We start from the raw sequence: 12,858 nt of genomic DNA, 5'->3' as shown, positions 1-12,858 counted from the left end.
TGGGAGTGACCGACTTCACATCCTCCCTCAAAGCACCGCCCTATCGATGACGTCATACAACCCAAAGCAGCAGCAGCAGAACTCATATATTTCAAATGCTGCACGGATTCTGTCCAAAAATCTTCAGACACTGATGTGAGCTGTAAACGGAAGATTATTAAAAAAAAAAAAAAAAAATTATTAAATAAAAAAATAATACAAATAAAACAGCATGAATTCTGAGATAAAAGTCATAATTCTAAGATAAAAGTCATAATTCTAAGATTGAAGTAATAATTCTGGGAGAAAAGTCAGAAATTTGAGATAAAAGTCATAGTTCTGAGATAACAGACATAATTCTTTAATCTCATAATTCTGACATTAAAGTCAGAATTCTTTAGTCTCAAATCAGAATTCTGAGGAAAAAAAATCAGAATTCTGAGATTAAAGTCAGAATTATGAGAAATATCTAGAATTCTGAGATTAAAGTCAGACTCAAATCAGAAATCTGAGATTAAAGTTAGATTTAAATCAGAAATCAGAGATTAAAGTCATAATTCTGAAGAAAAACATTTAATTCTGAGATTAAAGTCAGAAATATGAGAGAGATCCAGAATTATGAGAAAGATCCAGAATTATGAGATTAAAGTCAGATTCAAGTTAGAATGCTGAGAAAAAATTCAGAATTCTGAGATTAGTCATTCAGAATTATGAGAGAGATCCAGAATTATGAGAATTATCTAGAATTCTATTACTTAAGTAAAAAGTCTTAAGGTTTATGGCATTAACTGTACTTAAGTATCAAAAATCATCCTTGTACTTTTACTCAAGTATCACTTTAAATGTATTTTATACAAGAGAGCTAATGAAAAAAGGGGCGTGGTCCTCCTCTAATCTTCAGAAAAATTGAACATGTGCAGTGGATTAAATATTTACACCGTGACATTTGGTGCTGCTCTCTTTCTCAGATTAAGGTCGGAATTATGAGAAAGATCCAGAATTCTGAAATTAAAGTCAGATTCAAGTCAGAATTCTGAGATTAAAGTTCAAGTCAAAAGAATTCATGCTGTTTTCTTTTTTTACCTTCTTACCTGTGACCCTGATACTCTTCCGTACGTACAGCACTTTGTTCCACTGTGGTAGTTTTTATTTTCAGAATCAGAATCTGGTTAGTTGCCTCATATATTTGCTTCGTTGTGCCAGTGTTTTTATTTTGGAGGAGTCTCTGCCCTGTTTGTTTTGTCTCTGTGTGTGGTTGTCATGGTTACGCCATCTGTCACAGGGAATGTTAAGTGACGCTCCCTGCTGAGCTGCTCTGGACATTTTTGGCGTGGTGATAGCAGACGTGCTGACATCAGACGGCCTTCAGGCTGAGCATGAGGAAATGAAAATACATGAAAGAATTTAAATGTAGCTGCTCATGTTTCACCTTCTGCACAGACAATTATGGCATGGTCTCTTCACATTCACTAGATATTTCACTCAAATCACCAAAAGAAACTAGATTTAATTTACACAGAATTTAAACAGAATCTCCCAAAAGAGCTGTGGGAGTTCATTAATGGTTTTAACTCCATAATTCACTAAAAATAGTGAAATAACCAAAGGAAACATTTGACATGAGGGAGTGTGCAGCTGCTTTGTGACCTCACTGAGGTAAAGAGAAATAAAAAGAAATTCAAAAGTGTTAGTTTAAAGACAGAATTATGAGATCCTACTTTACTTTATATTTCAGAATTACTACTTTCTGACTTTAATCTCAGAATTCTGACTAATCTCAGAATCTGAGAGAAAAAAGTCAGAATTCTGAATTTCAGATTTAAATCTCAGGATTCTGACTTTAATCTGAGAATTCTGACTTTCTGACTGACAGAATTGCTGCTGTTTTATTTCTTTTTACTTTAATATATGTGTTACATAATAATAACAATAAATAAAAATCCTCCGTATAATCGCTTTCATATGATAATGAAGAAAGTGATCACATGGAACCAGAACCAGACCACCGGCTCCTCTCTCCTGGAGTTGAGAGTCAAGATCAGACAGGAAACAAATGGTCACTCTGTGACCATCGCAGGAAACCACGGCACAAAAAGTCAAGCCATTTGAAAAAGTCACTAAGTCTAAATCTCAAACAGGTAAAAACCTTTGCAAGAGAGTCAGTTAGACGTTAGAGAGACCATTTTTCTGCACAGCGTGGGCCCAAAGGTTGTAAGGAAAAAGTTTCACCACACCGAGGAGAAGCCGTACTCCTGCTGCACCTGTGGGAGGAGATCCACCTGAAGAGCAGCCTTTGGAAATTACTTACTTACTTTTGTGACATGTGTAAAAAATTGCACATGGAAACTCACGTGTCCAAAGCAGCTGTGTTAACCCTACATCACATTTTACAAGACATTTAACACCTCGCAGGTGAGAGTCACACGGCGATTAAAAACACCACGAACCATGTGACGCTTTAGGAAAAAGCACACCACAGCCACGGTTCTCAATCTGTGGAAACCAATCTTGTATAAAGTACCTTTAAAGTGATACTAGTATGTTCTCAGAAAATTACTTTGGTAGAAGTTGAAGTCACTTTTTTAAAGTAAAAGTCTTAAAATCTATGACTTTTAGTGTACTTATGTATCAAAAAATAATTTTCTGATATAAAATGTTAAAAGCTACGGAGCCCGTCTGGTGACATGGGTGGAAAAAAAAAATTCTGTGGCCACAAATTAATAGCGCATGGGAACGAGATCCTATTCCGTGGCCACCTTGTTTAATGCGTGGGAATGAGATGATTATTAGGTGGTAGTAATGCGTAGCAAAGACAGTTAGAAGAAATGTAGTGGAGTAAAAGTACACAATTGTAACGAAGGGGTTCAGAAAAGGGGACCTTTAAAGGGGACATATTATGCCCTATTTCTCCAAGTTAAAATAGTTCCCTGGTGTCCTAATGAACATATCTGTGACATGCTTTGGTCAAAATACCATAAGACATGACTGAGAATTCTTTTTCCACACTTTGGCGACTGGTAGGGCCAAATATAAGTATTAAAATGATTAAAAAGTTGATTTTGCATGATATGTCCCCTTTAAGTAAAAAGCCAGAATTCTGAGATCAAAAGACAAAATTCTGAGATTAAAGATAGAATTCTGGGAGATTAAAGACAGAATTCTGAGGGGAAAAAGTCAAATTTTGAGATTAAAGCCTAAATGTTTTAGAAAGATGCAGGCCTCTTCTGCATCCAAGCAACACTTCTCATGGATTTATAATTCAACAGTGGGTGGCGATAGTGCTCTAAAATGGCGGCAATTCACCCTCGAACGAAAACTAGAAGAAAGGAATTGACCAATCGCAGTTGAGAATGACGATTTCAAAACATAACCGCCACGTACAAGAACGTGATTCAACATTTGGAGGCGCTCGAGCTCCGAGTGGAAGCGGGATGCCGTTAAACAGCCGAGGAAGTAAACGGCGGAAGTGTTAGCAGCGTTAGCCTCTAGCTAACTGTGGACGGAAGGTTCTAGAGAAGACAGTTCGTGATGTCAAAGGTAAATATTTCGCCCCTCGTCAGCGAAGCAGCGATGTCCTCGCTTCAGTTTCTGAGCGAGTTAATCTGCGAGCGACTGTCTGCTGCTGCCGAAGAAATATTCCGCGCGTTTGAAAGAACCGTCGTGGAGTACGAGGACGAGGTGGATCGTCAGCGAAAGCTGCTGGAGATCGCCTGGAAACCTCAACTCAAGTTACAGCGGATAGGTGTGTACAACCACAATTCCCTTAATTTTAAACACTAACAAGTGAACGGGACTCATTTGACTTATTTCACAGTCTTTTCGCCATTCAAATAACATTGAAGAAGGGCCGGACCAAGCCTTTATGTGGCCCTAATCTGTATTTGATTTTGGAGCACCACCTCAGAGTAGCTGGTGTTTGACTACTATTTACACAAATGTAACACTATAAATATTACAGTTGTGTTATTTACACCATTATTTTTGTTAAATCACAAAAGGGGCCTACTTTCAAATTCAAATGGTACTCTGTGTTTTTCACCTAAGTAGAACAGATGTGGAATTTTTGTCTTTTAGAAAACATACAAAATAAAGCCAATTAAATTAAACTTGACATTATTTAGATGTCTAAATGTGTTTGATTTCTTTAATATGTTAAGATGTTTTTACCAGGGGTCCCCAAGCAGTTCCCGTATGCCTTGGGCCGGCTCTGAGAGTACGTCTTGCAAATGCAACACAATGACTTTAGAATGTGCTTGCTGTATTTCTCACTGTTAGACGGCACTTTAACTGGACATTTAAGTTTCTTAGACTTTGTATGTGACTTAATCCCAGTTCTTTTATGACTTGGTGTTTCAAATTCTTGTTTTCACTGTGTTGCTGTGGTGTTGGGACACAGTTGGGTAGTGCCTGGCTCAATCATGTGCGTTTAAAAATGAGGCAAGGATATTTAAATGCATTTATTGACTTCAAAATTCTTTACTTGTCGGAAAGATTCTTAGTTTTCATGCTTTCTGTGAAGGTAAATGGTCGTCTAAGGAACTTCCAGATTAATTTACCTTCTCCTTAATCCAGAGAGTCACCGGAAGTTTACAAGAGTCTGGAGGGAAACAAATGGATGCAATCTGGCATTGTGACAAACATTCAACTCTGGAGTCTACCAGTTAAAGACTGTCCACCATCTTCACTTTTATGATGAAAACAGCCAGCAAAATTGTCTGTCTCATATGGCACTTTCCTCTACACAGTTCCGGCACGACTCGACTCGGCACTGGGGTTTTTTCTTCTTCCATCAGTGATAGAACCTGGTACCTGGTGGAGTTTTTTTTTAGTACCTGCTCTGAGCTGAGCCCATACCAAAATGTGACGTTGTCAGACTGCCGGCCACTGATTGGTCAGAGAGTGTCGTCACTGGAAGAGTCATGAGTGCGACGTCAGACACAAGAATCCAATCAAACAATGCCAAAATGTAGATCAGTTAAAAAGTCTTTAAAATCCTGCTACTGGAGCTCTATTCTGGTCAAATCTGGACTTGACTGGAATAACTTTTTTTATCGTTCCAAGTGTACAGTTAATATCTTTGCTATTAACCCAGCTCTAACTTACTACCTGTGCCTCTAGAGCTTCGGCAGCAGTATGTTCATGAGAAGGAGGAGGTTCTCGCTGACCAGGAGAGGAACTCCAGTCTGGAGGAACCAGAATCTCTACAGACTAAAGAGGACCAGGTGGAAATGTGCACCAGTCAAGAGCAGAAGGCTGATCCCATAGGTTTGACTCCTGAAAATGGTCACGTGGAACCAGAACCAGACGGTGACCTCCAGCTCCTCTCTCCTGTAGCTGAGAGTCAAGACCAGACAAGAAGCAAGACGGGTATGTAAAACCAGAGTATGAATACTGAATAGATTTTCTTAAAAATTATCAATTTAATGTAGCAGCAGATGTGAGTTAAGGCTATTCATTTCCTCCTCTTCAACACTGTCATGATGTCATTTTGGCGTTTTTATAAAATTTAAATAATAATATACTGATAATGTATAGTCTGATGAGTTCTGGGTTGAACAACGCAATTGGGCGGCATCTTACGTGTGATTTCTGAAGTCTGAATCGGCCTTTTCACTCTTAGTGGTGTTTAAGCCAGAGAGTGTAGAACTGTATATTTGATATTTTTATTATTATTATTATTATTATTGATAAAATACATTTCTTAAACTGGGACAATTATTCTGTGAATATCAAAAACCCTGAAACACCATGACTGTTGAATTTAGTGCTAAATTGTTGTTTTGTAGGTGTTTTTAAAGACAATTTTTAACTTTTTCTTTGACGTGACGTTATGCGAGTCCAGAATTTGAGTTCTGAAAATTGCATTTCGTGGCTGAACTTTAGCCATAGTTCATTATTGTTTTATTGTCCCACATGTAAACTATTCCTTGTATCTCTTTGTGTCTGCAGAGCTTCCACAGCAGCATGAGAAGGAGGTTCTCACTGACCAGGACAGGAACCCCAGTCTGGACCAAGAGGAACCAGAGTCTCTACAGATTAAAGAGGACCCTGAGGAAATGTGCACCAGTCAGAAGCAGGAGCCCCTTTTACAGAAACAGGAGGCTGATGCCTTTATGTTGACTCCTGATAATGAGAAGAGTGATCACATGGAACCGCAACCAGAACCAGTCTCTCACAGACGCAAACTTAAGGACTCAAAACCAAAAAAGAGACGAGACAAAAAGAATACTCTCGAAAACAAAAAAACAAAGACTAAGACTAAAACTCGTATATACAAGAAGTCTTTAAAATGCGACACTTGTGGAATTTTATTTTCAACACGTTATCAGGTAAAGGTACATATGAGAGTTCACACAGGAGAGAGGCCGTTTTCCTGCGAAATATGTGACAAGGGTTTTAAAAGACCCTATCACTTGTCACTGCACATGAGAACCCACACAGGTGAGAAGCCATACGCCTGCAAAACCTGCGGGAAAACATTTTGCCAATTCCCGGGGATGAAATCTCACATGAAAAGACACACGGGCGAGAGGCCACATTTTTGTAAAACGTGCGGGAAGCGCTTCTTTCAGCTTGTGCACTTGAGTAATCACATGAGAACTCACACCGGTGAGAGGCCGTTCTCTTGCTACAAGTGTGAGAAAACGTTCAGTCAAATTTCTACAATGAAAACACACATGAGAATTCACAAGGATGAAGAAAAGTTTTCTTGCAACACGTGCGGGCAACATTTTGAGCAGCGCCGTGAATTCAAGATTCACATGAAAACTCACACGGAGGAAAATCCATAAGTTCTTCAGCAGCAGCTTTTGCACAGGAGCAGGAAATGTTTGGTATTTTAAGAATCGGGTCATAATTTGTTGTGTTTTTCGCTAAACTGCTTGACCAAATACGATCATATAAATGTATTATTGCATTTTCCACAGAGAAGGTCCATACCATTAATGATGAAAAGCCATGAGTCCTTTTCATCATTAATGGCAATTAAATTGACACAGTATAATAAGCGGCTCATTAAATATATATATATATATATATATATACACATATACACATATACACACACACACACACACACACACACACACACACACACACACACACACACACCTATCCCGTAGAGTTTCTCCTGATATTTCTCACATTTTTAATCCAAACGGTGTCAAAGTTGGCCAGTGTGTGCAGGGCATTTCAGAACCTGAAAATGAACATTTCAGAACCTGACACATGATGTCTACAGTACCAGATAGTGTCTACAGTGATGTTTAGTAAAACAGTCTCAGTGTTGTCCACATTGGGCAGGCTAATGAAGTAACCATGGTGCGAACTACGGGGGAGCCAGGGGGGTCTCAGCCTTCCTTAATGAGACATGAGCTCCCCTGGAAACATGATTTGTGAGATTTTGGGGGCATCTCTAAAATATTGGCTGCGGTGTAGTTCGCACACTGGAAGTAACATCAAATTGGGATTTCGATGTTTTGGAAGAGGTAAATTTCCTTAATTTGGCAGGTGAACGTGCTCTCATGTCACGTGTCATGTATGATATCGACAGAGTGTCAGACAGCTGCTTCAGGCTCAGCAGAAGGAGACACAGAAACTCAGGGTTTGTTGTCGAAAAACCTGCCAGCAAGCAGGTTAGCTTCATGGAGTATGTTGCCAGGGTAACTGACTCGGAGTTAAGCTGAACTGGCTTTGTGAAACCCTCATCTCAGGGTTAACCAACTCAGAGTTTTCACTTAACCTCAGAGCAAATACTTGTGGCTTATTTCCACCAGCTCTACTGGCCTCGGCACGACACAGTTTAGGTTGCCTCTCCACTACAAAGAAAGTACATCCTCAACTCAACACATCCATTATTACAAGTCTGTACGTCTACTTGCCTTAAGTTACCACATATCGCCACACAACATCACATCGATATCAAATCAATCAAAAAATATTTTGCCAATATTTTAGAGACGCCCCTTTCAGCATCCATTAATGAAATTAAAGTTTGTTAAATGAATTAGTGGATTACTGTGTAAAATGTAATAGTGTTCACTCTTTACTCCACTGTTTTTGAAGATAAATGTCATGGTCATTGGCATGTGTTAATATTTCTGCTCAACTGGATTAAAATGGATTCACAGCCGTGATTCTAGTAAAAAATAAAATACACGTTTTTAAGCTATTTTTGTGTTTGTATTTATTCCACAGTTAACGAGCGAAACAGGAAGTTGTGTCACTTGGCATTTGCGCAACTTTCAGAACTGTTCGGTAAGTACAAAAACAGGCTAACCGTCGTTATTCTCATAAATCGTAAAATGCGAGATTATAATTTCATGGTAGTAGTTAATTTTATTGAAATATATGCTGGTTTTTTTATGCCTTTTCAAACCGGCGTAATACATTAGCTGTAAACAGGAAGTAGCGTCACTTAGAACATGCGCAGAACAAATTGGTGAACAAAGCCCTAGTTAGCAGCGTTAGCTCCGTGTGGACAGTGAAAGCGGAAAGACGGTGTCGCAGGTCAAATATTCCAGTTGGCGAAGCAGCGATGTCTTCGCTTCCATATTTGAGAGATTGAATCCACAGACGAGTAACTGCTGCTGCTGAAGACATATTCACACACGTAGAAAGAATCGTCGTCGAGTACGAGAAAGAGATGAATCGTCAGCACAAACTGTTGGAGGTCGTTTGGAAACCTAAAGTCAAGTTACAGCGGATCGGTGTGTACAAGCACAATGATTATGGTTGCGTCTCGTTATGTTCCTCTCCCTTTGTCACCATCTGTGTTTTGTGTCATTTAAACTTCGTTTTGTTGAGAAGTTTAACTTTTCACTCGACGGATCCGGCGAGTTTTCAAAATAAACTTCCGCTTTTTACAGCACTTTTTTTTTTTTAACCATGTCGTGTCAGGAGTAGAACATAATAAGTTATAAAATATTAGTTATTTACAAGAAAACAAGAAGGGACTGTACTTACCTGACCCATTCATTTGAGTCAGGATTAAAATAATGGTGCTGGGTATCAATCAAAAATGTTTGATACCGGTTCCTGAACGATACCAGTTTTATGATCAATTCTAATCAGTTCTAAAAAAGAAAATTACACATTAAAGTGAAAATCTTGAGTTTTTATTTTTCAGCTTTGGCATTTTTACACTCGAGGCAAACAACTAATTCAATTCTTCATCCACTCTTGAAGGACAGGTTTAGCCAAGCTGTGCTGCTCCTTACATCAGGGTCAGAGGCTCCTGTGAGGACAAGATTAACATAATAGTGATCCATTTAACCAGCTGATGCACTAGATTTCCCCACAGGGACAATAAAGTTGAACCTTGACCTTGGGACCGTAAAACAAGGCTTATGTCGATACGGGTACTATCGTAGCATTTCAGTCGGTACCATAAAAGAACTGAAGTTCGGTACCCAGACCTAGCTGTCTTCACTTTTTACATTTCTTATTAATGTCCTAAATTATTCCTTTGTGTCTCCAGAGCTTCCACCGAAAGATGTTCTTAAGGAGGAGGAGGAGGAGGAGGTTCTCACTGAGCAGCAGCTCTGTAACCAGGAGAGGAACTCCAGTCTGGAGTCTCTACAGATTAAAGAGGAAGAGGAGGAAATCTGCACCAGTCAGGTGCAGGAGCAGCTTGAACTGAAGCAGGAGGCTGATACCTTTATGTTGACTCCTGATAATGAAGAAAGTGATCACATGAAACCAGACACTGACCACCAGCTCATCTCTGCTGTAGCTGAGAGTCAAGAACAGACAGGAAACAAACATGTAGAAATTACCATTGTTGAGTCCAAAGAAGAGAAGGATCGTCAGCGCAGAATGATGAAGATCCTTTGGAAACCTGTAGTAAAGTTACAGCGGATAGGTCTGTGAAATCTCAGTGTTCTTAATAAATATGTGACTCATATTGGACTCCAGACACAACAGTCTGAGCTTGATTTTTAAACCTGACATTTATACTTGTTCAAACCTGGATTTAACAAACTGACTCCAGGAATTTTTGAAAAACTTTAGTTTCAGAAAAATCTGAAATGTCCTGTAGGAAAATTTACTTAAGTTTAATCATTAAGCTGTTTTGACAGTCATAACCTGTTCTTGTGTCTCTTTTTGTCTCCAGAGCTTCCACAGCGGAATGTTAAAAAGGAGGAGGAGGAGGTTCTCACTGAGCAGCAGCTCTATAACCAGGAGAGGAACTCCAGTCTGGACCAAGAGAAACCAGAGTCTCTACAGATTAAAGAGGAAGAGGAGGCTGATACCTTTATGTTGACTCCTGATAATAACGAAAGTGATCACATGGAACCAGAACCAGACACTGACCACCAGCTACTCTCTGCTGTAGCTGAGAGTCAAGATCAGAGAGTTCACATGAGAAATGTTACAGGTGAAAAAACCCATGTGTGCAATATTTGTAAGAAATATTTTGAGTCTAAAAGCAATTTGACGATCCACATAAGAACTCACACAGGTGAGAAACCCTATGTTTGCCACATTTGTAAGAAATGTTTCACCCAGAAAGGTAACTTGATGAACCATGTGAGAACTCACACAGGTGAGAAGCCCTATGTTTGCCAGATCTGTAAGAAATGTTTTACACAGAAATGTAACTTGATGAACCACTTAAGAACTCACAACGGTGATAAGCCATATTCTTGTGAAACATGTGGAAACTGTTTTGGGCGAAGTTCAGAATTGAAAGAGCATGAAAGAACTCACACAGGTGAGAAACCCTATGTTTGCCACATTTGTAAGAAATGTTTTACACAGCACTCTACCTTGACAAACCACATAAGAACTCACACAGGTGAGAAACCCCATGTTTGCCACATTTGTAAGAAATGTTTTACACTGAAATGTAACTTAATAGACCACATGAGAACTCACACAGGTGAGAAGCCTTATGTTTGCAACATTTGTAAGAAATGTTTTACACTGAAATCTACCTTGACAAACCATGTGACAACTCACACAAGTGAGAGGCCGTTTTCTTGTGAAACATGTGGTAAGTGTTTTGGGAAAAGTTCAGGCTTGAAAAAGCACAAAATAAATCACACCGGTGAGAAGCCCCATGTGTGCCACATTTGTAAGAAATGTTTTGCACTCAAATCTACCTTGACGAACCACATGAGAACTCACTCAAGGGAGAGGCCTCTTTCTTGTGTTTTCTATATAGTTCAGATTTGACGGACCATGTGACAACTCACGGGAAATGCCATATTCTTGTGTAACATGCAGAAAGTGTTTTGGATGAAGTTCAGATTTGAGAAAGCACAAAATAATTCACACAGGTGTGAAGTCCCATGTTTGCCACATTTGTAAGGAATGTTTTCCATTTAAAAGTTACTTGATGAACCACATGAGAACTCACACAGGTGAGAAGAAACCATATACCACTGACGTGTAGAGCTGAAACAACTAATCGATGATGAAAATAATCGTTAGTTGCAGCTCTACTGACGTGGATGGTCTCAGAATGTTTATGAGCCTCATTTATTTGAAAGTTCACCATAGGTTCGACTCACTTTCAAACTGCAAATTCGAAACGTAAACTTGGATCAAAGTAGATGTTGAGTGCATTGTAGTCACTTGTATAAACTTCATGGAAGCCGTTAGTATTTTAAAGACATGAGTAAAATGAATTTCATTATCTTGACAGTGAGTTTAAACTTATTGAATCTGTCTCTGATTTTATTCTTGAATCAATTGTTTTAGTTCACTACTCATTTAGTCCTTTTTTATTTTATCTTTTCTTATATGATTGTGTTTAAACACATTTATTGTCGTCTTCAAAGTCCTGGAAATAAAAGTTTTGAGTTTGTATTTTTTTGTAAATAAATTGTCACAAGTATTGTGTGCCATTGTTATACACCACCCATTTATTTAATTCATGGATTATTGTTGTCACTTGTCACTGCTATTCTATTAGCAGAAATACAACCACTGAAAACAATCATCTGTTCCGACTCAAGTTCATCACTCATAAGTTTACAATCCAGCCATTCTGAAAGCAGACAAGACCTCATTATAGAAATACAACAAACATTATATAGAATTCAGATGGGACTCACAGTAATATGTTTATGGATACCAGCACACATTACAGGGGTTAAATGCAACAAAATAGCAGACACGGTGGCAAAAGCAGCAACAGCACATAATATAGATCTAGCAATAAAATTAAGCAAAACAGAAATAAACAGCATAATTAAACAAAAACTAAAGGAGAGATGGCAAAAACAATGGGAGGAGGAGAGGAAAGGAAGATGGTTTAACAGTATCCAAAGAAAAGTGGGAGTGGCTTGGTGCACGGAAAGAAGCAGGAAAGAGGAAAATATAATATCGAGGATCAGATTTGGCCATACGGGATTAAACAACACATTAATAAACACAATACAGACAGATGTGATCACTGTGGGCAGGACGAATCCATTCATCATGTTATTACACAATGTCAGCAATATCAGAGAGAGAGAGGAGTGATGATTAGAAAGCTGAGAGACATTGATGAGGAATTGGAGTTGGTGGAGATATTGAGCAAGAAACGGAGTGAGTGCTACAAAATATTACTGCAGTTTCTTAAAACTACAAAGTTGATTGGGGGATATAGGATGTGTGAGTGTGTGTATGAATAGGTGTATTTATATGTATATAGGTTGTTGTTTTTTGTGTGTGTGTATGTCTGTATATCTGTAAACATATATATATATATATATAGATATATATATATAGATAGATAGATAGATAGATAGATATAATTATTAGTATTATATTTTCTTTTTTTGTTCATTCATTTATTTTTCACTTTTAAGTAATAGTTCAGTTGGATTAACATTTCGATCCACACTCCATACCAGATGGTGGCGGTAATGCACCAAATCGTTGTTT

At 38.5% G+C, this 12,858-nt stretch overlaps 1 protein-coding gene across 1 annotated transcript; it reads left to right on the top strand.

Moving 5' to 3' along the window:
- The first annotated feature begins 3,357 nt into the window (after nucleotides 1–3,357).
- On the top strand, nucleotides 3,358–11,793 carry LOC131444069 (zinc finger protein 665-like). The gene is made up of 8 exons (XM_058614197.1): nucleotides 3,358–3,721; nucleotides 5,098–5,346; nucleotides 5,929–6,764; nucleotides 7,532–7,613; nucleotides 8,176–8,235; nucleotides 8,544–8,687; nucleotides 9,458–9,841; nucleotides 10,094–11,793. Exons 1-8 carry the CDS (start codon nucleotides 3,508–3,510, stop codon nucleotides 11,155–11,157), a joined length of 3,033 nt encoding a protein of 1,010 aa, XP_058470180.1. The 5' UTR covers nucleotides 3,358–3,507; the 3' UTR covers nucleotides 11,158–11,793.
- The last annotated feature ends 1,065 nt before the right edge of the window (nucleotides 11,794–12,858 follow it).

Source organism: Solea solea, chromosome 17 (genome assembly GCF_958295425.1).
Source record: "Solea solea chromosome 17, fSolSol10.1, whole genome shotgun sequence".
Taxonomy (NCBI): domain Eukaryota; kingdom Metazoa; phylum Chordata; class Actinopteri; order Pleuronectiformes; family Soleidae; genus Solea; species Solea solea.
Note: the sequence above shows the minus strand (reverse complement) of the source record. Positions and strands in the feature narration are given on the sequence as shown.

Bases quoted from the DNA above. Each gene is read 5' to 3' on its own strand.
- LOC131444069 (XM_058614197.1), top strand. From the start codon at position 3,508: ATGTCAAAGGTAAATATTTCGCCCCTCGTCAGCGAAGCAGCGATGTCC. The intron at 7,614-8,175 runs GTTAGCTTCATG...TTTATTCCACAG, and splicing joins AAAAACCTGCCAGCAAGCAG to TTAACGAGCGAAACAGGAAG. The intron at 8,688-9,457 runs GTGTGTACAAGC...TTGTGTCTCCAG, and splicing joins AGTCAAGTTACAGCGGATCG to AGCTTCCACCGAAAGATGTT.